Raw genomic sequence first — 27,512 nt, 5'->3', positions numbered from 1 at the left:
TCACACAATCAACAGATTAGCAAGAGAAATGTTAGAGGCCTTTTATATTTCGAAGAAAAAAGAAAGGTGCGTCAGTTCGCCCTTCTTATCGCATTATTTGAGCTGCATTCTTGAGCAGATTGGACACGTGCGGGGAGGCGGCGCTTGATGTTTTTTTTATGGCCCGTGATGCTTGTCGACTTATTTTCTTTTTCAATAAATCAGTTGAGAGTCAGTGCTCTGTACGTACAATTCGTCTTCTTGTCCTCCATTGTTTTGTTTGTTTTTCTTTTTTGGCGCTGTTTTATTTTTTGGTTAATCTGGTCCTTACGGTCGCACCTATGCCACATGAGAGGCCCATCCTGTGCATCCGTCACGTCTCAGACACACCTCCAATCATAGAAGATAACAAAGTCCACCAGCAGTACTTTGCACGACCCTCCAAAACACAGCGAGGGTTCTTTGGTTTGGAAAGAAAACACGATCGCGTGGTCGTGGCGAGTCGGGACTGAAACAGGTCAATCAACGAATGCAACCACGTTGCCCACCTCGATCGCCACAATAACAGATCCATTCAATTTTAAATCTGCCATTGAAACATATTTTTTTGTCTTATTAATCCGCCCTCACATTGTTTATTTTATGTTGTCGTATCGCATATATGCCGTTATTATTTGTTTTATTTTTGATAACCCCTCCCTTTTGTAATGCCTTCGGGCCTCGAAGGTATTTAAACGAATAAATAAACTCCGCAGAGTCACTTGGGTTGTCAAGAGTGACCATGGTAACTCCCGAAGTCTTTGACGTCACGTTCCCTCCGCGCTCCGATTTCAGTATATGATTTCGTCTGCTTTCTCATCAAATACGCCACTCTAGATGAACACGTAATTTCTTCGATTCTCGAGACGATACTTTGGTTTTGGCGAAGAAAATTAATTACTTTTGGGATGCGAGGGCCCGTTAGGCCCCACACCAACGAGCCCAGAATGTTCGAAGCGTGTAAACATGTCCTCCTGTAACCTCCATGGAACATCATCGCACTCGGATGACGCAAAACTCAGCCATTGGGCCCGAGCCCGACGCTGAGCGTCCTTCTGCGCGCTGATTGGACGCGAAGACCAGCCGAACGCTGACGCGGCGCTCGTGTCTCCAATCACAGCCTGCGCTCGCGATCTCACGGTGATGACGTCAAAAAATGCCATTGCACGGGCCTTGATTGTTCAGGCGGCATTGGTTAGGACACAGTCGAAGCTCCAGCAACAGGACCGCGACCGATTCGACCCGATGGTCGAGAAAGCGGGGACTTTGGTCACCTGACCCCGTTTTCACCTTTGGCCGTTTCCAGAGGACATAATACGGAAAGACGGCCGTGTCCAAGCGGCGACTACTTTCCCCCTATGGCTTTATAGCATCCCTAAACGGAGGACTTACATTTTAATACTCCGAAAGAAAAAAAAAAAAAAAAAAAACAGGCACGGCGACCGCTCGAGAAAGGAAACAAAAACACGCAAAAACTGACCACGGCCTTTGTGCTCTTGGTGTTAATAGCCTTCACGGCCATTGTCCACGCGGAAACGGCGCGCTGGCGCTATTCTAGGTTTCTGTTCCTTCTTGCAACGCTGCACGTGTTAAAAGATGTTTAAAGACTTCATTTAAATTGTCCGCAAAGCGGACAGAGTCGGCGGCCATGATCGCGGAAGGGAAAATTACGATTTCGACGCGCGAGTCAAAAAAACAAAAGTCGTGAAAACCGCCCATATAATCTCGTACGGTGTGGCTTCCGTGGGCGAATCGTTCGCAGCCTGCGTACGGGCGCGTAGTCGTGTAATCGCCACCGCCGCGATGCACGATATAAAGACGCTAAGTTAGCAGCCGCACGTGCACTGGCCAAAGTGACCATCGTATACAGGGTGCGGACCTAAAAAACCAGCGCATTTGGCCCAGTACCATCTATAGAAGACAAGGCCTACACAAGACGTCAACGCCTGCACATGACATCATCGGTATCGCTTCTGGAGGTCTGATACGGATTACCGATGTGCATTCGACGGGAGCCAGGCCCGTAACTATACTTGCACCGCGTCGCTGCTTACACGATCTCGAAGGACATCGTCCCACATATTTCGAGGACCGACATCGTTGGTAAACTCGCACATTAAAAAAAAAAATTGCACAAATCAGGGACGGCGCGCAGTTACGCCAACGCAGCAGCAGGCTCCCCCATAGGCCGCCGGGAGTCTATCCCACGTATACTGCGCACGCAAGAGGCGCGCGGGCGCTCACGAACGCCGCGGCGGCACCGACCGAGTCGTAAAAGTGCCAGGGGCGAGCAACGATCGCAACGTCGGAGGACGTGACACCGCTATAAGGTGGCGACGGCACATGTCACCGCCGCAACCTGCGGGGATGGGCCGACCGCAACCTAAACAACCAAGCTAAAAAAAAAAAAAAAAAAAGTACTAAGAAGACGCGGGCGACCACACGGGAGAAGGTATACGACATATAATCCGACCGCCACTCTTCTTTTTTTATGTCTTTTTCTTTTTTTTTTCTTATTTTCGCGCAATTCGGTGATCACGAGAGGCTGCGGCGCATCACCGAGGAAAAGTTAAGGGACAATCATCGTCGACGACCGTCCTCTTCCACACACAAACAAGGCACGCAGACACGAACATAGACGCACACATAATTAGTATATAAACACAGTCAGGCAAACAAACGTATACACAGGCTCGCATAGAAAGCTACTAGTCCCGAGGGAGCATACATCACACACACCCACAGACAAACGAGATTCAAACACAGAAGCATCCGCATTCATACACACACGCACACACAAGGTACAAGCATCCCACACATGCGCGCAATGATACCAACACAGAAGCATCCACACGCACAAACAAGGTATACAAGCATCCACACATCCACACACACACAAAGGTACAAGCATCCACACATGCGCACACGAGATACCAACACACAAGCATCCACACGCAAGGCAAGCGTTCACAGACACACGCACCACACAAGGTACAAGGACGTACCCACACAGACAAGGTATACGAGCACCCACCCACAACACACACACATGCGCACACAAGGTTACAAGCATCTCACACATACAAGACACAAGCATACACGCACACGCAATACGCAAGCATCCAAGCAACATACAGGCATCAACACATACAAGATACGATATACAAGCATCCCTCTCACACAACACACAATAAGACACGAATCAAAAAACGAAAAAGAAAACCCGGGAGCAGTTTTGTGAAAAGTGGATGCTCTCTGTACAGACAGGTAACAACGCGTAGCTCACCGTAAATAAGCGACACTCTTACAATGCGGCGCACGTTTTAAAGGGGGGGTACAGCAAGACAATAAAAGTGGCTGCAGGCGCGAGGGAGCTAAAAAGAGCGAGCGCGCACGTCAACAGTTAACGGTGACCAGAGCCACAAGTTGTCTTCTGCGACTCGCGCTGAGAACACCTGCTTCCCAGGAAGGAAATGGAAAAACTTTTTACGAGCTTTTCTCCTGCCGTCGTTTTGGTTTTTTTGTGTTTTCCCTCCGCAACTATAACTATTTCCTCGCCGTCGTTATTTCGTGTCGCGCTGTCCACTCGCGTCGAGCGTGCCGTTGTTTAGCGAAACGGAAACGTACGGCAACGGAACGTCCGACCGAACCCGGCAACTCGGGAAGGCGTCTTCAATTGGTTTCGAGGCATATTTTTTTTCCACTCCGCCGCTTTCCATCACCGTCTTGGGCGAGCAACACGGCGCAGCCGACGAAAATAGCGGTCGCTCTTGTCGCCACCGCAATCAACGACGCACACACGTCGAAAAAAAAGGGCCAACAGCCGTCCTCCTATACGTGTCACCCGAAAGTAAGAAGCGAGCGGTCGTTTCTCTCGTGAACGGCTCGTGCTCGCTGTCTTCCGCGGTTCGCACGGAAATACTATTTCGAAAGGTTGCCCTCTGTTGGAACTCGGAACCTGTAGATCCCCTGGACAATGAGCGCGCACACACGCAGTGGTTTCCCTACACACCCCCTAATAGAGAGAAGGGGGGGGGGGGGGGGGGGGGGCTACATCCCCCTCCTTGTTTTTCTGAAGGCACGCCCTTAATTGGCAACGACTCCTCTATTCTCAATGCCCTCCCCCCCCCCCCCCCCCCTAACCCCTCCTTCCCTAAAAATTTAGACACCCCCCTAATTTCAATTCCTGGGGAAACCCTTGCAGATACACACTTAAGCTAAAACTACAACGTTATGGGACACTTTCTGCGATTGGTTGGATGAAGGCTCGTGCACACACCTTGCGACATAGCTTATGACCGAGTGCGTTACGACTTCTTGCGATACCTTACGACGAGACAACGCATCTGCGCCACTATCGGGTAATCGTGGAACAATTGCGATTTCCGTGCATATTTTAGAGCGCAGCTCTTAGGGGCCCGTTTCCGGCTTGAGCGCGTCGCCGTCGGCGTCGGCGTCGGCGTAACCGCGCGGGTGCATCATGGGAAATGTCCCATAATGCACCGCGCGAGCCCCCCACCAGGTCACGTGACCTCGTGGGGGTCACGTGACCCCCCGAAGTCACGTGACTCCCCTGAGGTCACGTGGCCCCCTCCCTCGAGGTCACGTGACCCCCGCCGATGTCGCGTGACCCCCCGATGACGTCATCGTCATCGTCATCATCACTGATGACGTCACCGGCATCCACATCGTCATCGTCATCATCACTGATGACGTCACCGGCATCCACATCGTCATCGTCATCACTGATGACGTCCACCGGCATCCGCATCGTCATCGTCATCATCACTGATGACGTCACCCGGCATCCACATCGTCATCGTCATCATCACTGATGACGTCACCGGCATCCACATCGTCATCGTCATCACAGCTGATGACGTCACCGGCATCCGCATCGTCATCATCACTGATGACGTCACCGGCATCCACATCGTCATCGTCACTGATGACGTCACCGGCATCCACATCGTCATCGTCATCATCACTGATGACGTCACCGGCATCCACATCGTCATCATCACTGATGACGTCACCGACATCCGCATTGTCATCGTCATCATCACTGATGACGTCATCAGTGACGTCACTGATGTCGTCACCGGCATCCGCATCGTCATCGTCATCATCACTGATGGACGTCATCAGCGACGTCACTGATGACGTCACCGACATTCGCATCGTCATCGTCATCATCACTGGTGAAGTCATCAGTGACGTCACTAATGACGTCATCGGTACCCGCATCGTCATCGTCACTGATGACGTCATCAGTGACGTCAGTGATGACATCATCGGCATTGGGGGTCACGTGACCCCCAAGGTAACGTGACCCCCCCCTGGTTAGTTTAAACCCCCCCCAGTGCCCTTCCCTCCTCCTCCTCAAGAGCTGCGCTCTAATTCGGCGTTACAGGGAGTTGTAAGCGGCTTTCATTTTTTTTTTCGCATCATTGTTTTATTAATGACTCGTAAAATGTTACAAACGACCATTTTGCATAAATAAAACGTAGATTTCCTCTCGAAAATACCGCAAAACCTTCGCTCTAGTGAAATGGAGTGCCAGGGCTATCTCCCAGATGGCGTCAGCCCCCACACAGACAAGTGTGCGTTTTCTTGTTATATATCAGGTGCAGGTGAGTTATACGGACAAGTTGTGTGTGCGTTTTCTTGTAAATATCACGAGAGGTTGTAGTTAGGGATGTTACATACTCTCCGAGGTTCCAGTTCGACGAAGATTGATCTCCTCGAACTTCCGACGCGAAGATCGACAACATTTCGATTGTCGTGCGCATGCGCGAAAATGTGAAAACGAGCTGATACCACCTGGCAGAGGAAACAAGAAATATTTGTTGGTTGCATCGCTTCACTGGTTAGCAGTACTAACGGACGAAAGCATTGAAAGTACCCATTTTTGCTTTTATATCACGTAAACATCGATAATCACTTAAAAAATATAAAATAAACTACCTTCTTAATTAAGACTGAAAGATGAGCTAGTTGGTACATCGTTCGACGGAAGCGCCAAACAAACAGAGACGAAGTAATAGACAAAGACGTGGCGCACTCACAACTGAAGGTTTATTCGAAAACAACAAAAACATATCTGGCTGCTCGCATAAAAAGAAATACTATTTATCTGTCAGGTGTAGTGACGGCGCACTGACACACCTGCTCACTCCTTGCCAGGGGTTTCCCCAGGAATAGAAATTAGGGGGGTTGTCTAAATTTTTAGGGGGGGGGGGGACAGGTTATGATTTAATTGTGGGGACAGGTTATGATTTATTCTAAATTATTTGTTTCCAAAATTCAAAATCGTTGAGAAGTCAGGGAACACTGTCCATAAGTCGCATTTCGTCGAACTTTACACGAAGGTCGAATGTTCACCGAACCAGTCGAACCTCGACAAAAGTTCGCGACGTCCCTAGTTACAATTGCAGGGTTTCGTGATTTCGGTATTCATTTCTCTTGAAATTCGGGGGTTATTTTTCGATGTTTATTTTCCCCTTTGAATTCGGAGTTTTTCGGTGTCTAATTTCAATGCCAGAGAGAAAATATGATCCTGTTTATCGGGCATGTGTTTAAAGCGACTGTATAATACTGGAGAAAATATTATAATTATTAAGTTATAAATAATAATATTTTCTCCAGTAATGCTGGTAAAGAATAGAGAAGGGTACGGGGCAAGGAATGGGGTTTCGATAGAAAGAAACAACCCCAAGGACGGTTTAGTGTGGATGTGTTCTGGATCAAAGAGGAAAAAAAAAAAAAAAAAAGTAGGGTAAAACATTTTATTTTTTTGTGAATCTGGCGTTTTCTGTTCTGTCTTTTCTTAAAGGATACTTTAAAACTGGTGTTTTTTCGGTTTTCCACCGATTAAAAAAAAAACGCCTCGGTGGTTAATTTTAGGTGCTTATCGGTATATACCGAAAACATGGAATCCTAGTTATGATTAGGGTTCGCGCTTTCGGTTTTTATTTTTATAAAATTCGGCGTACTTTTTCCGGTCTTTATTTGGAATTAAGTTTTCGGTATTTATCGGTGAATGTATGTGTTGGCCAATGCACTCATTTTAAGCACGTTTGTCCAAAATATACTAGGCGCATGTTTTTCTTATCCGTTCGTTTCTTTTCAGTTCCACTTAAACGATTCAGACACATTGTACGGGAACCGTTTTACTTCATGTGTTACTTCATGTGAAGTGCAGACTTGACGTGCTCTTTCTAGGGGCACTGAGGTCCTACTCTGACCTGAATTAATCGTCGCGGGGAAGCATACTCAGAGAGGACTAACATAATCTTGGCTACCACTAGCGTCGGGAGGACACACTTCTACCTAAATCGCGAAATTCGCAAGCATAATTCTTGGCATGCTTTTTCTTCGTTGCCTTTTTGAAATCTGTCGAAGCTCGTAATTGATACACAATAAAAACAATCCAAACCCGATCTTAATTTCAGTACTGACCTTTTCCGGTTAAAACAGGATTTCCGAAAATGAATTCGGCATACTTTTATCAGTTTCTATCGGGTTAAATCAAAAACGCGAAACTCTAGTTATAATGCACTCGGTCGTAAGCGCAAATCCGTAAACCAGCCTCGAAAAAAAAAAAAAAAAAAAAAGTGTGTACGGTGAGGTTTGGACGCACACACACGTAACGCGCATATCTCGCTAAACGCCTTCCTTCCGCCCCCCCTTCCCCCCCCCCCCCCCCCCCCCCCACACACACACACAGAGATATATATACATAAGTGAAAGTTCAGACAAGCGCAGAGTGTACCATCCATTTCTAAACAAGATGCAGCTACCACGTACGTATGCTCCCGATCTCGGCGTATCTACCACCACACCGTATACACGAAGAGCTGAGCACCCGCGGGGGGCTATGATCCTGAATACGCGCCGCGTACCTCCGAATTCTGCTCGTGAGCGCAAGGAACACAAGGAAGATGTTTAGGGAACCACTTTCAGTCTCTCCGCGGAATATACGATCGCCTATACAATCACAAGCTTCGTTCGCCCCCCCCCCCCCCCTTAACCAAAAAAAAATGGCGATTGCCAATTTTATGTGAAAGGGTTTTGAAGAGGGTCTTATTGGCGAGCGTGGCGATAAAAAAAAAAAAAAAGCGTCTTCCTGGAGAGAGGAAGAGCGTTTATTGCGATTCCAGATAAAACCTGGGGTAGCTGGCAACGACGATTGTAAGCACCAAGACGTCAGGAGGTTCGTTACTCTAAATCCTATAGCTTATGTAGTGGCTCTACAGTCCTAATCACATCACAAACCGTAGCAAAAAAAAAAAAAAAAAAAGTCCGTCTTTTTGCGGAGCATTATTGATTGTTACTTTATGCGGTGAATTGAGATATATGTGGGTAAATTGTAGATGAGCTCGCCGTGATTTTATCGAGACGTGCGCGGTTCAAAACGCCAAAAGCACAGTTTCTTCCTCCGACCACCGCATCTTGTATAGAACTTCTTGCAGCGCACAAATAATGCACAAAACTTCCTTTGATGTGACTACAACTACAGCTACAACGACGGAAACGCAACCAGAACTAAACAACAAAGAGAAAGAAGAGCGAAGTAAGAATCAGATACGCACTTCTCGACACGCTTAGACGAACACGACGTGGACGCTTTTTCCGTACTTTGCTCAGACAAGCTGTCGATAAATCCCGAATATTTCAGTTTATGTGACGGCTAGCATGAACACATTCCGCCAAGCATGTAAACCTGACGACAGCCTTTCTATTCTAAGCCAAAGACAAACAAAAAGAAAACGACGAAGACCGCTTGTTCACGTGTAACACGTTGTGTACGAAGCGAATAAAAAAACCCCGAATAAAAACCGATAAAAAAACAAACAATATAGAAGACAAGGCTACGTAAAAGGACACCGTTAACTCCCCCCCCCCCCCCCCTTTTATTTATTTATTATTATTTTTTTTTAAATAGCGTTCGTTCTAACGGGTACAGGGTCGAACAGAACAAAGTACAAAATGGTTCGGCAGAAAATAACAAGCACCAACCCAGCTACGAAAGGTAAATAAGGACAACAACCCCGGAGTAATGAAACAAAGAAGCGCCATCTGGTGCTCTCCATTGTTCACGGCTGGGAGCGAGAGACCCGGCAATCTAAAATGAAGCAGTCTCTCGGCCGACAGGCAGCGTCCAGACCATTAAAAAAAAAAAAAAAAAGAAGACAAAAACTCTCTGGGTCAGATTAAGTTTCGAAATTGTTTCGCCCTGTACTTTTTCTCTTTTTTTTTTTATGATAAGCTACGTACAAAACAATTAGAGAGACGGCGTCTGTGTACACGATGTCGTCGGCACGTGTCCTACTTAGGCGTTGGTGTCGTAAACACTGGTGCCGTTTAAAGCCCATTGCGGGCGAACATGACGCTGCGAACCTACAAAGGTTCGAGTTCGAACAAGTTCCAGTTTCGTTGTTTTTTGATTTTTTTTCTTTTGAGTTTCACTATTATATGCACACGCGCGGAAAGATAAAACCAGCTGAGGCTACCAAGCGGAGAAGGGACGAAATATGTATCGGCAAGATTTGTACGTAACGCGGTAACGAAAGAAAATAGCGCGTTACTTTCAAGCTGATGTAACTGGTCCCTTTTGAATCGCGGTAACCAGTAACGTACTTATCTACTTTTTCAGTGAGTAACGAGGAACAACTAGTATTTGGTGAATCACTTTGAGTAACGTGCACATGGCTGGTATCGGGTGTTCCGCTTGGATACAACATATACATGCAGGGAGAAAGACGAAAAAATAACAACGGAGGTATAAGCTAAAACTTCAATTGGCAGAGCTTTAGGAAGATTTTTCTTAGAATATGCTTCAAAGTATCGTCGCAGAGTCTCGCGTTCCAGGGTTTGCCTGGAACGCGAGTTCCAGGCAAACCCTGGAACTCGCGTTCAATTGGTCAGCAGAACACGATTCCCAGCCGAATGTTAACACAGCACTGGTGGCCAGTGTGCGTAAAAAAAAATACGGCTTTCAACCTCGCTGGCGTTGGCACGACACTATAAACATTTTAAATTATGCTTTAGAAAACGCGTCGTTACCGGAGGACGCCCTCTTACGGCAAGCGCTTGCGCTGGCAGCCTTTTTGTGCACGTTCAAAAGCGAGTGGAAGGGGGTCGCTGCCCTACGGATGACCCGCAACGGTCGTCCGGTCCTACCTTGACACATTTCACGTACGTATAGTCACGCTCGTGCCCGTCACACATAAGGACTCGTGCTGGCCGGGGCGACAACGAGTCTCGCGTGTTGTATACGAATGTTAGAAGAATTAGCGTGCTACGGTATTTCCTCGTATGTAGTTTTACGAGCTTCGCTTCTTCGGAACCTAAAGTCCCGTTCACACTCTTGCGACCTCTTAAAACTGGGCTCCTTAAAACCGTTAAAACCTCTTACAACCAGAGGAGACGCTGGCGCCATCTATATACTGGGTAGCATGTAAACTTGGCGGTCCGGCATATTTTCTATTTCTCTCACGCATTATAAAAGCTTTCGTCAACGTTATAAACGAGCCTTTCTTATAGGTATTACGCACATTTGACCTCGGAAATCCCGCAAAACCTCCGCTCTTCTGAAATGCAGTTCCAGGGTCACCGCATAGATGGCGCCACAATGCCAGTGTGTTCTTTCGTCCTAAGAAATTTTAAGAAGTTTTAACAGATCTCGTCTCTCTCGGTCGTATGCAAGAGTGCGAACGGGCCTTAAGTTGGGATTTGTGTCGCTTGGACGTAGAGAGCCGTACCGTGCCGTCGTCAGCTACATCTAGCGGGACAACTTCCCGCTAACATTATACGGGACGCCAAGGGTCAAGTGTTCGGTTAGGTTAGGTTAGAGTCACGTGATCACGTGGCGTGCGTTAGGCGTCGCCAAGTCACGTGACGGTTTCACGCGACTCCAGGTGTCAACAACATTGTTGCGTCCGGTAACGCTGGGCGACAAACCGCGCGGTGTAACTTGACGTCACGTACAACGTCGACTGACACGGTTCCACTTGACGTGACGTCACGATTTCATGCCGGGGCGGCGCGTGACAGCGTGTCCTCATGTTGTAACGCTGCCCGGATTTGCGTACGTCGCATACGCAAACAGCATTTTCAAAGGCGCAACTTTTTTTTTTTTTTTTTTTTTGCTGTCAACATTGCACATTTAAAGACTAAAATATGGAGATAACCAACAAGTGAGAATTGTTCTTCTTCATCAATAGTCTATTGGTTATTCGACAATTACTCGACCGTATAAAGACACGATCTAGAGTTAGTTATAGAGCGTTCTCGGATAACAGAGAGCGCAAGCAAGCAGCACGTGTTTGCAGCCACGTAAAGTCAATGCACTACACAACAAGGCTCGTACCTGCGCCTTCAGAAAATTTGCGCCTCATGCATCGTTTATCTCTACACGGGATGTCGGTACCGCGCCAAGCGAGGCGCGGAAGGTCAGCGAACTTCCGCCAAGAAAATATCTGACGAAATCGTCGTACGCTAATACGTTTTTCGGTCAGTAAATCTCGGTGCAATCGTTTCTGCACAGAGACTAAAGCCACGACTTCCGACGAGAACGCCCACTGGTTGACGCTAGGGTCACATGACCGCTCACGCTAGCCAAAGGGAGCTAGGTACGCCACCCACGAGCGAGCCCTGCTGCGGCGGTGACACACGTTGCTCTATCCTCCGTAACGCTCCTGCGTTTCGATAAAAACAAAAAACGCATCCTACGTTAAAACGCGAAAGTTAATTCACTATTTAAAAAAACGTTTTAGAGAAGGTATGCGTTTTCGGCTAAACTTGATTCGTTTGACACAAAGCGACGGCGCAAGCGCAGTGCCGACCGCAGCGCCATGCACCCCAGTGGCATGACGTCTGACCGGAAGGACAGAGACAAAGCGGCAGCGAGCCTTTGCGTTTACCCTCTAATCCGTCCAATCAGAGCTCGCCACTCTGACGTCACCCCACGCCCTAACCTCCTCCTCTCCCACAGTTTCACCCCGCATAGGAATAACCGAGCGGTCCCAGGCAAAAACAACCCCGCATAGGAACAACCGAGCGGTCCCAGGCAGCTGGACTACACACACGGCGCATTGCTGCGCCCCAAGGTCACGCGACACTCAGAAGGATTGTTTTCGATGACTCTCGTGCTGTCTGCTGCAGTCCACCGTAAGGTGAAGTAGAAAATCGTCGCCGCTGCTGTCGCATGACCGAACTGACTAGACCTGCAGAAAGACAGTTTCGTGACATGGTCCACAAGGTCCCTCGTGCTGCGCCGTAGAGGTTGCACTTTGTCAGAGGATGTGTTCTTGCCGCTGTGCATGGAGTCGCTTCCAGCAGCGTACTAGCCGTGTTGCTGCTGTATTTGAAGAAGACAGTAATATAGCTGATTTCTGGGCCACGCACGAACTGGATATTTTTATGGTATTACCAAACAAACACGCTGGCCGCGTATGTCATAAAAATCAAATGCAAAAAAAAAAGTTTGCAAAAAAAAAAAAAAAAGGGAAGAAAATGAGTGGATTTGAGTTTTGGTGTTCGTTGTGAGCCACGTGGTCAAAAGCCCGATGACCTAAACAAGCATCGACGTATCAAGGAGCTTTCTTCGTGTTTGCAGTAAAATGTAAACAAACACTTAGGTACACCAGCGCTCCGCTTAGTCAAATCAGTGCTTTTTTGAGGCCATTAGCATTTTTTTGCAATAGTCTATGCGTTGATAATGTCAGCTTTACGCTGCTTATGCCGGCAACACAGTGTAGCTGTCAAGTGCCAATTTCTACGTTTAGGAATTAGAGGAATGAAATGGAACGATCCAGCCATTCCAGGAGTGGAAATGGGCCCACTGTTCCCATTCCTAGGAGTTGAAAGGAATTGAGTTATCGAAAACTCTAAATCCCCGGAATGGAATCGGAATGGAATGGGGGTGCCCATTCCGCAACACTGGCGCGTATGTCTTTTCCAACAGACAGAAACACACACTTTTCTTCTTTGAAATGACCCGCATCTTTAGGCATGCTATGCTTGTTTCCCCCTGGAGAGTCCCGGCGCAAAACGACCGAAACGTGAAAACGTGAACCGAGGAGAAAGAGAAGAGGGGGAAAACGGCGAAGATGAGGAAGTCAGCTTCCCGGAAGGGCGACCTTATCATCGTTCAGTTCCGGTTGCGCGAAAGACACAACAACGAGCGGCGCTGCGGACCGTATCGCGATTCGATAAAGCACGCGCTCGTTGTAACATTTCGCGGTTGTTTTGATTGTCGCAAGATGCAGCGTGGATCCGACGTGACGGGTCAGGCGACCACACCTCGAGACAAATCACGTCTTCCTAAAGAAAGCGTTGTCTCGCTCGAAATCCTGCATGCCTGCCTGGGCGTACCGAAGGCAACTGAGCCGAAACAGGTCGTTTTTCCATGTCTCTACCGATGCCGCTAGAGTGGGCGACGCGATGACGCGTGGAACGCTGGCTAGGTGGCGCGAGCCGCCGCCCAACTGAAAAGTTCTGATGTTTGATGTTTATTTTAGCATCAACTGTACAGGATACTGGAGGCTCGTGGAAAAAGCTGTCACAAGAACAGCTTGACAAAGTCACAGGCGCTCAAATTGGCATTTCTGCAGCACTAAAAAGGTTCAACATACATTACAATTTCCGAAAGAAAACCTAAAAAGAAAAGAAAGCAACGAAAGATACAGACAACCGTTTCAACGAAAGATACCTATTAAGGTCAGTCAAGTAAACAAAAGGGAACAGACTGCATATGCACACCAACGCTCAAAAATGACTAACAGTACGCAACTTTTATTTATTTATTTTTATTAATTTTTTTACGTAAGAAAAGTAAACTGGGGGCTGAAATAACTACGCAATGTTTTGAAGGTGATATCTATCAGATCGATATTTTCGGCATTTCATCCATTGAGTAATCTTGGCAGTTTGTTTTTCAGCATATTTTGCCCGTAGATTGTTTGATATGAGCGCTAACTTTCCAAGCGCTCACTATGGCCAACACCTCCTAGAAGACAAGGCCGTAGTGCCGATAAAGATGTCGTCATTAGCGAAGGCCAACGCTGGTCACGGATTGGACGCGACGATTGCGTTAACGTTCGGCGCAACCCCGACTCGAAGCCGAGCGCTGACGCTGCACTCGTTTCCAATCCGTGTCCAGCGTTGGCCTTCGCTAATGACGACATCTTTATCGGCACTACGGCCTTGTCTTCTAGGAGGTGTTGCTATCGCGCGTTGTGTAGGCAGTAGTATTACTTTACAAGTTAGCTAGTTCTTTTAAAAACGATGATTTAGTTTTGACCTCTCGTTTACATGCTTTACAAAGCCGATAGTCATACATTTTTGGGATTGGTAATATATTGCACTTTACAAACAAATTAATATGTGTGGAAGTAAAAAGAAACATTTTCTACAACTCTTAGGAACCGTTTCTTGCGGAATATGAATTTTATCTAGGTTTTTTTTTGTTTTGTGGACGCCAAGAAATGAAAGTAGTTGAGCCTGAATGAAAACAAAGAATTATGAATTCAAATCATAATATTTCGTGGCAGTATATCATACACGTAGATTACGATAGACAAATCCAACTATTTGGGATAGTTTTGCGGCTAGGGAATGTGCATCACACGACAAAGTTTCTTGAACAACAAATCCTAGTACCTTAAATCTGAAAACAAGTGCCACGGGAGCCGAATTTACCAATATTGACTGATGCAGTATAACATTCTTGTTTTTGCTACTAAATAAGACTGCTTCTGTGTTGTTTGTTTTTATCTTTAAGCCGTTTTGGCATGTCCACTCGTCTAATTTTTGTAACGTTAAGTTCGCTTCCTCCACTATTTCATTTTGTAATTTCATATATGCATAAAAAAAGACATGACACTGCTGCCTGCCATGAAAGCGCAATGGGCTTTGACCATCGCGGCCTCGTTGACGAACGATCGGCAAACACCTGCCCAGCTTCATTCACGTCAAAAACTTCAAAAACCCTTTCTTTTTTTTTTTTTCTTTTTTTTACAACATGAAATGTTTTATTTGGGTAGCCGCCAAGCAACGCTACGTCAGCCTCGTTTCGCGTGTGAATATTAATTCAGCAAAGCATAAGATCGCGTGGACGTCCGTCGGCGTCACTTCATAGCATAGAAACAGCTCATACACTATCTGCAATCTTTGCAGTCTACGAAGCCAGCGCACCTGGCGGCGGAAGGGAACGCAAGCCAGCTTCCCCTTCTTCTTACCCGAGCCCGAACACTCACTCAGACAAAGAGGAAGACATAACACGAACAATGCGTTCTCGGCAGGATAGAGATCGCAGCAGACCCACCGTTGCGTATATGCTATAAATAGACGACTCGCCGTAACGAACTAGCAGAATTAGAAGATAAGACACATCCGGGCGTACGTCTATATACCAATCTATACACCGACTTCCCCGCGTCGTTCCACTCTTGTGTATATAGTACGTCCTTCCGGTTCTAGTCGCAGACGGCACAATAACAAACAGACCGGATCTTCGGGGCCGCGGTAAAACGGCCCCACAAATGACTCTTCGAACACAATCTAATGATCGGTGCTTATTATAGGTACTCTGTACACTCGTATACTTACGAGGCCTTTGTGCCTCTGTTCTCGATAGGTCGTTGTGAGCGAACAAAGACCACGCGGAGATCAATTGACACGTGACACAAGATCATGTGGAGGAGTCACGTGATATACCGCTTCTCCGTAAGGAGTGATGTCATCACTATCTGCGTGATTACGCAATCTGAGGTGCTTCTCTTATCGGCTGTAGTGAATGTATTTTTTTTTTATATAGAAAGCTAATATTTTTGCATTGAAAGACTTGAAAGTAGGGAAGCTACAAGATGGCAGACATGGCCAACTTTCAAGGACATTCTGTGAAATAAAAAGTTTTCGAGGAAATATATAAAAAAAGTAATTGTTTTGCGTTCGATGAAAACCAGGCAATTACAGTACGGGTGAACATTACGATATTTTGTCAAGAATAACAGAAATTGCTAATTTTATAAAAATAAACCATTAAATTCAAAGCAACAAAAAAAAATTAGACCCGTGGGATAAAATTTATACGCGTTCAAGAGGTTAATTACTGCCTTATTGATATTCTATGACCGTCATCTCAAATATTCCCGAGGTACATTGGGATGTTTGTTGTTGTTTAGTTGAAACTCTAATTTTAGCGCATGCGTCGAGGAGCCGGCGTTCAAGATGTACGCGCAAAAAACACACTGTCATTTTATTTTTCTTCCGTGTTCAAGTGTCATTTCAGTCACCCTGTGACGTGACTGAAATCGTAATTTCAGCATGCCATAAAAACCGAGTCACAAATTAGTTCGATATCGGACAACTATTATTAGCCGCATTGTCATAACGTAGTTTTCGCGTGTCTCTGAACATTCTCATGTTGCATGTAATCAAAAGCGCGTGATGAGTATGCTGACTTTAATCTGATACTTCCGTTTCGGTTTTATAGCACGTACAGCATTGTTTTTTTGTCTCTTTTTTTTTTTTTTATATTGTACCGGAAACTTTGGATACATTACTTGGAAAACAATTATATGTTTTCATGTAACACTCAGAAACACCGAATAATGCATACATGTGCTGAGTGCACGTCGTAAGACATTATCAAGAAGGAATAAATCATTTCAAATTGATGTTTTTTTCTTTCTTAATACCAAAAGCAAGAAAAAGGCTCTTTCCGATAATACCTTATTGCTCGGTTTTCATGTACGTATTTCTTGCTACTCATGGGGTTTCATGTATCTTCTTATTTAACTGCACTAAAATGTAGAAAAGACCTCTGCTTTCGAGAACCGAGGTAATTATCTCCAAAAAATATGCACTCAACGTAAAAAAAAAAAAAACTTTAACACACAAACATTAAAACAAAGTCGTCTTCTGGGAAAAAGAAAGTAAATTAAAATAGGATGCGTGACACTGCCGAAAACGATCATAGGAAGCCAGGCCGCCTATAATTGTAATCTAGAATATTTAGGACGCTTTGCGCGTTTTAGTTATTGCACACACACAAAAAAAAAAAAAAAAATTGCGCCCTTTTAAACGCAAGTTCGAATTAGCACCGCGAACAAATTAACCTCGAAATCTATGACCGGCAATTTCCCCTACAAATGCCTTTAAATATCGGCAAAAGAAAACGGAAATCATCTGCACATGCCATGCAGCTACCTGAGATAACGCGTCAGTGATTTAACAAATGGGCAAACGCCCCGCCTTATTTAGCTGACCACTGACTCTGACCGTCTCCCAGAAATGCGTCACTGGGCCGTGCAATTTGTTGATTAAGCACCGACTAACAAAAGTAAATCAAAACGGGATTCGGACACCATTAAAACGACGCTTTCTCTTCCTCTATTCTCAGCCACGTCGTCCTTATTTTTTTTCTTTTTCTTTTCTTACGTTGTCCCCAATGGCTTTACAGTTTTGCGAGGACTCCAAAAGCCGTGCGAGACTTGGAAGTAAAAAAAAAAAGAAAATCAATCAACGATTCTTCTCTAAGCTCTTCCTGAAACTTTCTCCGGCACTCGTTCAAAATGCGCAAAGAGTAGCGATACAAAAAGAAGAGAGAAAAAAAAAAAAAAGGTTGTGTCGTCGTAACTTCGGATAAATGGACTTCCTGAACGCTAACCCCGCTCCCAAGTTGTTCCAATTTCACTTTCAGGCACACCCGTTAAAGAAGCACAAAGACCACTTTTCGTTTTTTTTTTTTTTTTTTTGGCCATCTTTTTCCCGTAGTAGCCGCCGATGCCAGGACGAGTAACATCGATGCAGGGAATCAAAAACTACGTGGGACGAATCCGCATTTTTCAATGAGGAAGTCCAGTTGAAGTAGGGGCTACTATGGCTCCATATAAAAAACGGCACTTCACTCGCCCCCCCCCCCCCCAAAAAAAAAAAAAAGAAAATGTCTACACAAAAAGAAGACCGCGCTGCTGTTCTACTTTCAAGAGCGCGCTCGGCGAACAAACGTTCCTGCTGGGTAGCTGCCACCAAAATCTGCCGTTTTCGCCTGTCTGTGAATGGTGTCGTTTAAAAAGCAGTGCAAAGCCAAACGAAGCAAATTCGCAGACTCGCTTGTTTGTAAAGAAGCTATAGTCAGCCCGCGGGGCTATGCACATTACGCATGCGCAGAACATGAGTTTTCAGATCGTCTGCGTATACTCAGTTCGACAGTCCCCTTCAGTTTCCGGTAAATACAAAACAAATAAAGAAATAAAAAAAATGTAAACGAACTTGAGGTGACGTTATAGAGATGAATGACAGGGGAGAGGGGTAAGGCCAGGGTGCTTGTGATTGGTAAAGGCTAGACCCACACTCGACTCGATTTGGAATGTTCCAAACAAAGGAGAGACAAACAGACTCGACGTAATTAAACATGAGGAAGATACATAGCCTTTCTATGTATCTTCCTCATGTTAATTACTGTTACCAACAAGCTCGTTTTGTACTTAATTAGACTCGACGGTTTGTCAGTGCCACAACACAAACGTGAGGGCATGCAAAGCAATGTTCTTGGTATCTATTGTACAGATACAATAAGTATGTACAGTACAAAGTTGGGAGGGCTGGTACAAATAGACCTAGCGCTATATTACCCAAGCATCAAGGAGAATGCAGGATTGGTGTTCCACGCGCCACAAGTGCTGACCTCAGCAGTCGTAACTTTTCTAAAGCAAATGCCTAAAACAAATTGCATCTTGCACCCACGATCGTCAATGATTTATTTTGGTTATTTACTTCGAATCCTTTATACCAAGAAGGCGTGCGCGTGTAACTCCAAGCTCTGCATTCTCCTTGATGCTTGGGTAATTTAGAAATACGTCGATTCATTGTTGAAAAAGGTGCAAAAGACAAAAGCAAGAGAACCATACATCGTAGACAAATACTTATTTGCAGTTTGTGTGTGTGTGGTCCTCATACTTTTGTGTGTTTATTCAATCAAATTTGAGGGTACCAAGCCAACGAAGTTCATCTGGCACGCCCCAGCGGAGGACTAAGGATTCATTTCAACCACCAATCCTTTTATTTGCAGCCGAAATCTCGGTTACTTTCTCCGCAATAAGCCGCCGTCAAATTGCAGGCAGTTTGCTCGATAAGGAAACCACAAGGGTGAATATGAATGAAAGGACCCCAAAAAAGGCAAGATGTGACACGGTTCAGTATCTTTTCTCGGTAAGATGGCCGAACAGTGTCCAGGTGACCTGTAAGTTCAGCGCGCATGCAGATAAGGAAGGAAGGTGCTGCCAGCTGGTGGCTCATATACTCACTAGAGAGAGTGCAACCTGGGCAAGGAGGAGGCTTGCCCGGTCCTGCAGGAAAGAGCCAACCACCGAAGGGAAGAGAAGCGGCGGGGACACTCACAGCAAAGCCCCAGAGACGCAGACATCACAGCGAGACTGGACGGGACACGTGGGGTGTGGAAAGAAAGATGGAAAGAGAGAGGGGGAAGATGGCAGAGGGATGTGAGAGAATCACGGTAGAGAGTGTATAGGCACATTCGCACACTTGCGTCTGCTTACAAGTTCTTGAGATCTCTTACGACAAGCGAACACGCTGTCACCATCTATGAGGTGACCTTGGAACTGCATTTTACTAAAGCGAAGGTTTTGTAATATTTGCAGGATCAACTGTCTATGTACAAAAAATAGTAATTTAAAACATTGTCAAAAATATTTTCGAGGCAAAAAAAAAAAAAGAATGATGCGTGTAAATAGCAGAAAAGTTATGGAACTTGCAAGTGTTGCAAGGCTACGTGATTATATGGCACCAGTGTATTCTCTCGTTGTAAGAGATCCCGAGAGGTTTTGAGGTGCTCAGTCTCAAGCAGTTGGAAGCGTGTGAACGAGCCTTTTAAGAAAGAGACATGTGGGAAAGCAAGCATCATCCTCGTCACCGGACTCTGTCCTCACAATTAATCACGCCGGTACACTCCATTCACTTCCAAGCTGACAGTGCAGTGGGAGCTACGCACTTGCCTGACCAATCAACAGCATTTCTTTCTCCACATGACGCCGCCCACAGCTGGTGGGTATGAGTGGGACCGTGATTACATAGAGAAAGATGGATGTGCGACTGGTTCAACGAGCATGTTGCTTCCACCGCACAGTAGGCTTAGGGGGAGAAGGGAGATTAGATGACGCACAACAAAGACAGAAATGGTGAGCAGTTCGTCGAGCACCGGCAAACGGCGAGTTTTAATGAGACTCGAAGGAGATGCTTCTGCAGAGAACTTGTAGCGCCATCTGCACAGAAAGGCTTGTAATCCATCCTCTCCAATATAGCGAATTAAAATGTCGGCTTCCGAACCAACCTTTGCTAGAGCCAAAGTGAAGTTTGGTGATTGACCGCTCATGTTTATTTTATTGTGACTATTTGCGGCACTTCGGTACCAGCTAGACATGTGCACCTGTACTGCTGTGAACGTCAAAATAGTAATAAAGGGCACCTGGACAAACGTCTAACTGGAAATGCAAGAAAGCATTCTTAGAACTTTACGCCACCTTAAAGTGATCACTGTCGACATCTGAAAAGAGGTTTGCTTTATCGTTAAGACACCCTCATGGGGACAACTGATTGATGTTGAGCAACTTGAAACAGTTGACCACGAGTCAGTCATGTTTTGTTGACGTCAGTTCAGGGTATGTGGTGGCTCCATTCTATTTTCTTGGAGGGCTAGGAAATTGGTAACTTTAAAGCTCCAGTGTCGTGGTTGTTGGCATCGAACCCTGTGATCACAAAACTGACCTCTTTTCAAAACTAAAGTCAACCACATTGGCTACTTTCCTCGTGTCATACATCTCACTAATGTCCTCACAAATAATATTATTGAAAAAAAAAAAAAAATCTTGATATTTGGCAAGAAAATAGCTGCATGAACCACCAAAACTACACGACTAAAAGCAAACTGCTGCCGTCAGTGAAGGATTAGTTCAGGTCAACCTCGAATGGTGTAGCCACGCTCAAGATTTGAATGATTCAACCGTGAGATTATTTGTTTCTCTTTGAGGCAGCAAGCTTTTGGTCGTTTTAGCAATAGGTGAGAAGTATACATACAAGGACGATAAACGCTCATCTGGTAACAATGTAAGTTATATTTGGCCACTCAAATATCGCATCAAAACGCACCATCAATCATCAAAAAAAAAAAAAAGGAAGCTAATAGGTATTGCACAACTATAACTGCTCACAGCGCCCTAGACAGCGCATTCGTTTTGTGCTTAAAAATCAGTACAGGCGACACCAGCCTGGTTTTAACCACAGGCCAAATCTTCATCCTACCGTAAAAGTGTAGATGTTATGCTACATTCTGCGCATTGTTGCAACGCTAGGTGTTTTATTTTGGTTGAGGTCAGTCACGGGTTTGGAACAGTCGACACTGGCGTCTTAGGTAAACAAAATCACTTGATAAGCTGAGATTACACCAATGCTTAGTATCCCTTCATTGCGATCAGAAGTGTGATAATAATAGCTAAGAGGAGAAAAACAGTGGAGGTTTACTGAACCGGCAAAGACGACGGTCAAAAGATCCAAGGTGAGGCAAAATTAGTGGGAGCGTAGCGAGACGATACCTCGAGTTCTTCTTCCTCTTTGGCGTCCATCGGGAACGGGGGCCTCTTTCAGCGATGCCACAACTCGCAAATAGCCGCAGGTCTGGGAACTCGGTCGATGAAACGCACAAAAAACAGCTGACTAAAGTGGAACATAACCAGGCAAACGCAAGAAGGCGTCTTCCGGCATTTTGAACGCGAACTCCCCCTGGCGACACTGCGAGTCCGAAACCGAAACCACCCGCTCAGCAGAACTCTGCGGCTTTTCTGTGGGTGGTTTTCGCTGCGCCTTGCGGTGCGTTTGTAGTCACAATATTTAAACATCTAAAATGTCCAATTCCGTGCTTAATAATTAAATTTACTCTTATTTAAGGTCATATTTGTATTCATCAAGACATGTCAAATCTTCGTAAAAATATGTTTTTTTTTGTTTTTTTTTACCCTTTACCCATTGTGTGTGGACGATGAACAGGTGAAGAGCATACTCAGCGGGTGTGTGTCCTACTTCTTCACCACTGTTCGTTTATTGACAATAAGCAAAATGTGGCGCCATCTCTCATCTATCACAACATACTCCCTTTGGTTGTTTTTTTTTTTTCTAGCTTGGAGGACAACAGACAGATGGCGCCAGATATCAAAGACCGAGTCAGAGGGCGGGTTATTCAAATAGCGAATCACTGCAAAAATATTTGGCAGGAATGTTTCTCACCTTACACAAGCTTACTTGTACTATATTTCGTCTCAGCAGAAGTCCAGACGCAGCCGACGTTACAAGCTAATGCGACCAATGAAGCAAAGTCAAAAGCGCAAGTCACTGGGCCTTCTTTTTTATGATCGGTTTAACGAAGGTAGAACACGCCAAGAAACACGACGATCACCATGATGGTGCGCTTTTTGACGCTCTCTGATTGGTCCCATCAGCGACCGTTTTTTAACAGTGGCCGCCATATTAAATTCTCACGTAGCTGAGCTGGTACAAAATAGCAAATTAATTTATTTGCCGATTGGAAGGCTCTAGAATTCAAGAGGTTTGTTCAAAAAGGTTTAATTTTCTCTTGGTCATACTTTTAATGCGAAAGCAATAACTGTCGCGTGGAGCGGATCCGGCGTTGCCTGCAACCAGAGCTCTATCTGTAACCGTCTGTAACAGTGAAACGGCAGTTGAATTCCCATTGGCTAAAAGCACGCCAGTCGAATTCCCATTGGCACAGAGCTCGGCAATGCACGTGCTTCGTCACGCAAGCCGGCGGGGTCAAAGCGGACGCGCCTCAAAAATAAAAATAAAACACAAAGAAAAGCACAGCAACGCAGATGCATCGTCACGGAAGCCGTGGAGGCGGCGGGGTTCGCCGCGCCTGCGCAGTGGGGGAGCGTGATGAAACCGCTGGAGCGCATGTGGCTCCATAGCAACGGCGTCATTGTTGCTATGGAGTCAGCCAAACTGATGAAAACGTGTAGAAACATTATTCGAAAACATTTCACCCGCGGGTCTATGATGCTTTCGCATTCCTATACGTAAGCAGACCTAATGTCTTTAAACCACCCATGTTTTCCTTTTTTTTTTGTGCGCTTTCTTTATTGTTTTTATGCTTTAACTGTTTAGTTTTCGTCACCCAACCCTACTACGTCATATTTCAACATGGCAAAACGCGACTGACTAAGAAAGCTTTTTTGTCGCCGAGTAATTTCAAGGGTAAAAACAGGTCGTTTTCTTTCAGTGTCCTTTACTAAACTCGATGGCGAAGTTGTGGGCATCGCATGGTTAGTTCTGTCAACGATCCGATCCCCAGGATTTTATCATCAAGCTTTTGCGGTACCCGTGGCGACGATATTTACATGCGGCTCGTGCAGTGGACGCAAGCACTGCGTCGTGAGCACGGTGGTCGTGAGCAGTGAATTTAACCGCGTGACAATCAAGGAACGAACGCCTCGACATGCATTCGGGTATTGGCGCGTGCCTAATCGCCGCGACGACGGGAATCGCAGAACATGATCAATGTTTGAAACTCAGTGCGCGCCCTTTGTGTTGTGTTAGCAGAGAGCTCCACTCAACGGACACCTGGTGCCATCTGTGGAGGGGCGGAGAAAGCTCCACACCGACGGACAGCTAGGGCCACCGGTGGAGGAGGAGGAGGAGAGCATCGCGAGAAGACTCGCGCACGTCATGTCGACTGCAATATGTAATCCGTGTTAATCCGAATTAAATCGTTGAGTTTAATCAATATCGCTTCTTCTTGACCACAATCACGACTAACAGTTGCCAACCCAAGCGCGTGGCTGGCTGCCGGTTTACATCAAGGCGATCATAGCGCCTCAAATCGAAAGTTGGCTATCTCGATTGGTAGTAGATGGGTAGACGACGAAGAAGATAGGAAGACAGGGTGCGTGTGATTCGTCCATGTTGGATTCGACGCGCTATAATCGCATTCATGTAAACCCAGCCATAGGCGGCATATGGGCTACGTTTACACGAGTGCGATCGTATAGCGCATCGAATCCAGCAGGGGCCAATCGCACGCCAGCCTCTCTCCCTACTTCTTCCTCTTGTACCCACCTACTATACCAATCGAAATCGTCAAATCTCGAGTCGACGCACTAGGGTCGCATTCATGTAAACGCAGCCGCTACGATGGCATTCATGTAAATGCAGCCATAGGCTGCATTTACATGGATGCGACCGTGGTTCATCGAAGCAAGGTTTGACAATTCGGACTGGTAGCAGATGAGTTGAAGAAGAAGTAGCAAGACAGGCTGCGTGCGATTGGTCGACTATTAACCACCGACACATTCTTATACCCCTCCCTCTGCTTATGACATCAATAAACGCTCTTTGAACTGAACTACGATCGTAGACAGTTGCACTAAGCGTGCAACTGTCTACTAAGACAGTTGCACGCTTAGCGCCCCGACTCCTGCATGTGGGCACCACAGCGCGAAGCGTGCGTGAAGGTGGCCTTCATAGCCTTGCAATTGCATGCGCTTGCCCGCACGTGCAGAGACATGGTGGCGGCTGCAGATGCCCTGCTAGCCCTGCTTGCAGTCGTCTATAATCGGCTCCAGATCATGTGACCGCTTCTTCTGGCTGCGAGTTGAGGAGGAGAACTCTGCTCTTTTTTCTTAATTTTTTTTTCTGCAACTGTCATGGCGTTAAAAAAAAAAGAAAAATAACGCGAGTTTTATGATAAGGTTATGAATAGGTCCTGTGCTTCAGGGGTTGGCTCTCCTTCAAATTCGGGGGTGCATTCTTTTACAGCACATTCTTTGTTTTTCGGCGTTAGTGTTTGATGTCGCACGAGAAATCGGTGTTTATCGGGCCTTATGTTGAAGAAGCAGGACACGGGCACAAAATTCCTCAACCTCCAGAGATTATGCCAGTGTCAAGAATCCTTTGGGGAACGTACCGGTAGAGATGGTACAAATAAAATAAGGCAACGAGATAAGGGGTCTGCATGGTTCCCGAAGAAAGAATTAGCCACAATTGAGTGTGTCTGTGTTGAATGTAAACACAAAACAACGTTGTAGTTGAAGATTTTTTCCCGCGAAGCTTAGGTTTGTCCTCAGTGCCCAAAATCTCTAATTGTGGGTTTTTCGGTTTTTCTCGATTTTGATAAAACCGGCTCGGTGGTAAATTTTCGGGGTTTATCGATATTTATCGAAAACACGGAACCGAGTGTCAATGGAATAATTCTGTACGGTATATACTAAAAGTACAGAAATAGTTGCATCGCCCTTTTAATAAACACGCTGTTTTAAGAAACAAACAAACTGAAGGTGAGCGCCCTAAATGGCGGGGAGCACTCGTTCGTGGCACGCGTCTCGCGCGGTCGCGCAGTAATGGTTGTCGGTACTTGTAAGAAACGCGAGAAGTGAATATTGCCAAAGGTTAAAGTGATCTATGAAGGGCTTTATGAGAAATTATTTCTCTTAATGGATTTACCGCTCATTCACACTGGAAGCGGATCCGCGTTCGCGAAGCGGTTGCGAACGCGGTTGTAGAATGATCCAGTACAATTGCACGCGCATTTAATGTCATCAAGTGCGCGTGCAATTGTACTGGATCTTTATTGGCGACGTGCGCGACCGAAAGCGTCGCTGTGGTCGGCCTTCCACGATTGGCCCAAAAGCTGACTATGACGTCGGAAAGGGTATACCATCGACAGAAATAAGAGAAATGAAAGAACTTTAGTTTCGACGGTGTTGGCAGTGTTACTTCGAGAGCGCAATGATTTCAGGCTTCCACCATGCTATTTACAAACACCATCGAACTTGTTGTTCGCAAGGTAATGACGTCACAAGGGGGAACCATAGGAGGGCGCCACCTAAACATCTCGCCGCTAATACAACCGCGTTCGCAACCGCTTTGCGAACGCGGTTGTGTAAAGATCCAGTACAATTGCACGCGCACTTGATGTCATCGAGTGCGCGTGACATTGTACTGAATCTTTATACAACCGCGTTCGCAACCGTACCGCTCATTCACACTGGAAGCGGATCCGCGTTCGCAAAGCGGTTGCGAACGCGGTTGTAGAATGATCCAGTACAATTGCACGCGCATTTAATGTCATCAAGTGCGCGTGCAATTGTACTGCGTTCGCAACCGCTTTGCGAACGCGGATCCGCTTCCAGTGTGAATGAGCGGTTAGAGAGGTTTTGGGCGATATTCTTTTTTGTTAGTATCATCTTGCGCGTGCAAGGACGCGCTCGCAATTACCGCACTCAGAGGCGCGTGCGTATAGGGCTCTTCTATAGACGCTTTGCACACGCGCCAAATTACAGCCGCCATTGCTGACCTTTTCTTGTCTTACCGAGATGCCGAGCAACTGAAACGGTAGTTGACGATCCTCTACAAAGGCCGATGCTTCAGAAAAGGACACAGTTGAATCTAATATGGCAATAACTTGGCCTGCTATGGTAATGATGAAGTGAAATAGACGGAATAAGAGGAGACAAAAACTGAAGGTCAGTTATGGCGGCGTCCACGCACAGCTGCTGCAAAGCGTCTATACTCTGTTTCACCTTATGATGTACCGCAGAAAAGGCTACAAGCGCGAGCTCCTTGCTCTCGGGCAGCTCTCGGCGGCACACGCTAAGAGCTCGCGCTTGTAGCCTTCGCTGCAGTACAACGTAAGGTGAAAGGGAGTATAGAGCGCTTCAAATCCAACGTTCTCAGGTAGTGTACGTATAAGGAGTATTCACTGGGCGCCATATTTGTGGTTGATGTTTGGAGCGCATGCTCTGAACGAGCCCACATTAATAGGCTGCTAAGACCGGCAATCTCTATGATGTGGAATGCACGTAGCAAAAGAACCGGGGAAGCTCGATATCAGCACGCGCTCAGCAGTCGCGCACACAGCTATGGCCGCCAGTGAATACTTCCTATAGGGAGTATTCGCTGGACGCCATATTTAAGGGCGCCGTGTAGAGCGCATGCTCAGAATGAGCTCCCATTACTAGGCTGCTAAGACCGGCAATCTTGATGGTGGGGAATGCACGCGTTGCCAAAGAACTGTGGTTGCTCGCCGTCAGCACGCGCTCAGCAGCCGCGCACACAGCTATGGCCGCCAGGGAGTCTATACTAGGGTGCCTCAATGTCCCTCTGTTTAGGGTGATGCCACCCTTTGTAGTACCCGATGCCGACAACACGCGCTCACGGGGAAAATACAAAGAAATCGACGAAAACAAAATGTCGCCGTAGCACAGTCAGGGCCACGAGCGCGTGCAGGGACACGTTCTTTCACGCGCTTCTGAACAAAAAATAAAGATAAAAGTGTGAGACAAAATGGCCAGATGTCTCCACCCTAAGCAAAGCGCACAGGAAGGCACCCTAGTCTATACTCTGTTTCACCTTATTTTCTACTGCAGCGACCGCCACGAGCCAACCCACACACTAAAAAAAAA

General features: G+C 46.2%; 1 protein-coding gene across 5 annotated transcripts in view; it reads right to left on the bottom strand.

Moving 5' to 3' along the window:
- Nucleotides 1-21,837, bottom strand: part of LOC8043660 (FERM domain-containing protein 8) — a 69,679-nt gene extending 47,842 nt beyond the window's left edge. For 2 of the 5 annotated variants that reach the window (XM_040501280.2, XM_040211306.3), the window contains exons 1-2: nt 21,636-21,817; nt 19,335-19,376 (exon numbers count right to left, since the gene is read on the bottom strand). In XM_040501280.2, coding sequence (XP_040357214.1) covers nt 19,335-19,376; nt 21,636-21,665 — 72 coding nt within the window. In that variant the 5' untranslated portion in view covers nt 21,666-21,817. Of the gene's footprint in view, nt 1-19,334; nt 19,464-21,635 lie in introns of all 5 variants that reach the window. The other 3 variants (XM_040501282.2, XM_040501284.2, XM_040501281.2) reach the window with 3 other exon arrangements.
- Nucleotides 21,838-27,512: the final 5,675 nt, after the last annotated feature.

This window comes from Ixodes scapularis, unplaced genomic scaffold (genome assembly GCF_016920785.2).
Source record: "Ixodes scapularis isolate PalLabHiFi unplaced genomic scaffold, ASM1692078v2 PGA_scaffold10__122_contigs__length_95168666, whole genome shotgun sequence".
NCBI classification, from domain to species: Eukaryota; Metazoa; Arthropoda; class Arachnida; order Ixodida; family Ixodidae; genus Ixodes; species Ixodes scapularis.
The sequence above is the reverse complement of the archived record's forward strand: the minus strand, read 5'-3'. Positions and strand labels throughout refer to the sequence as shown.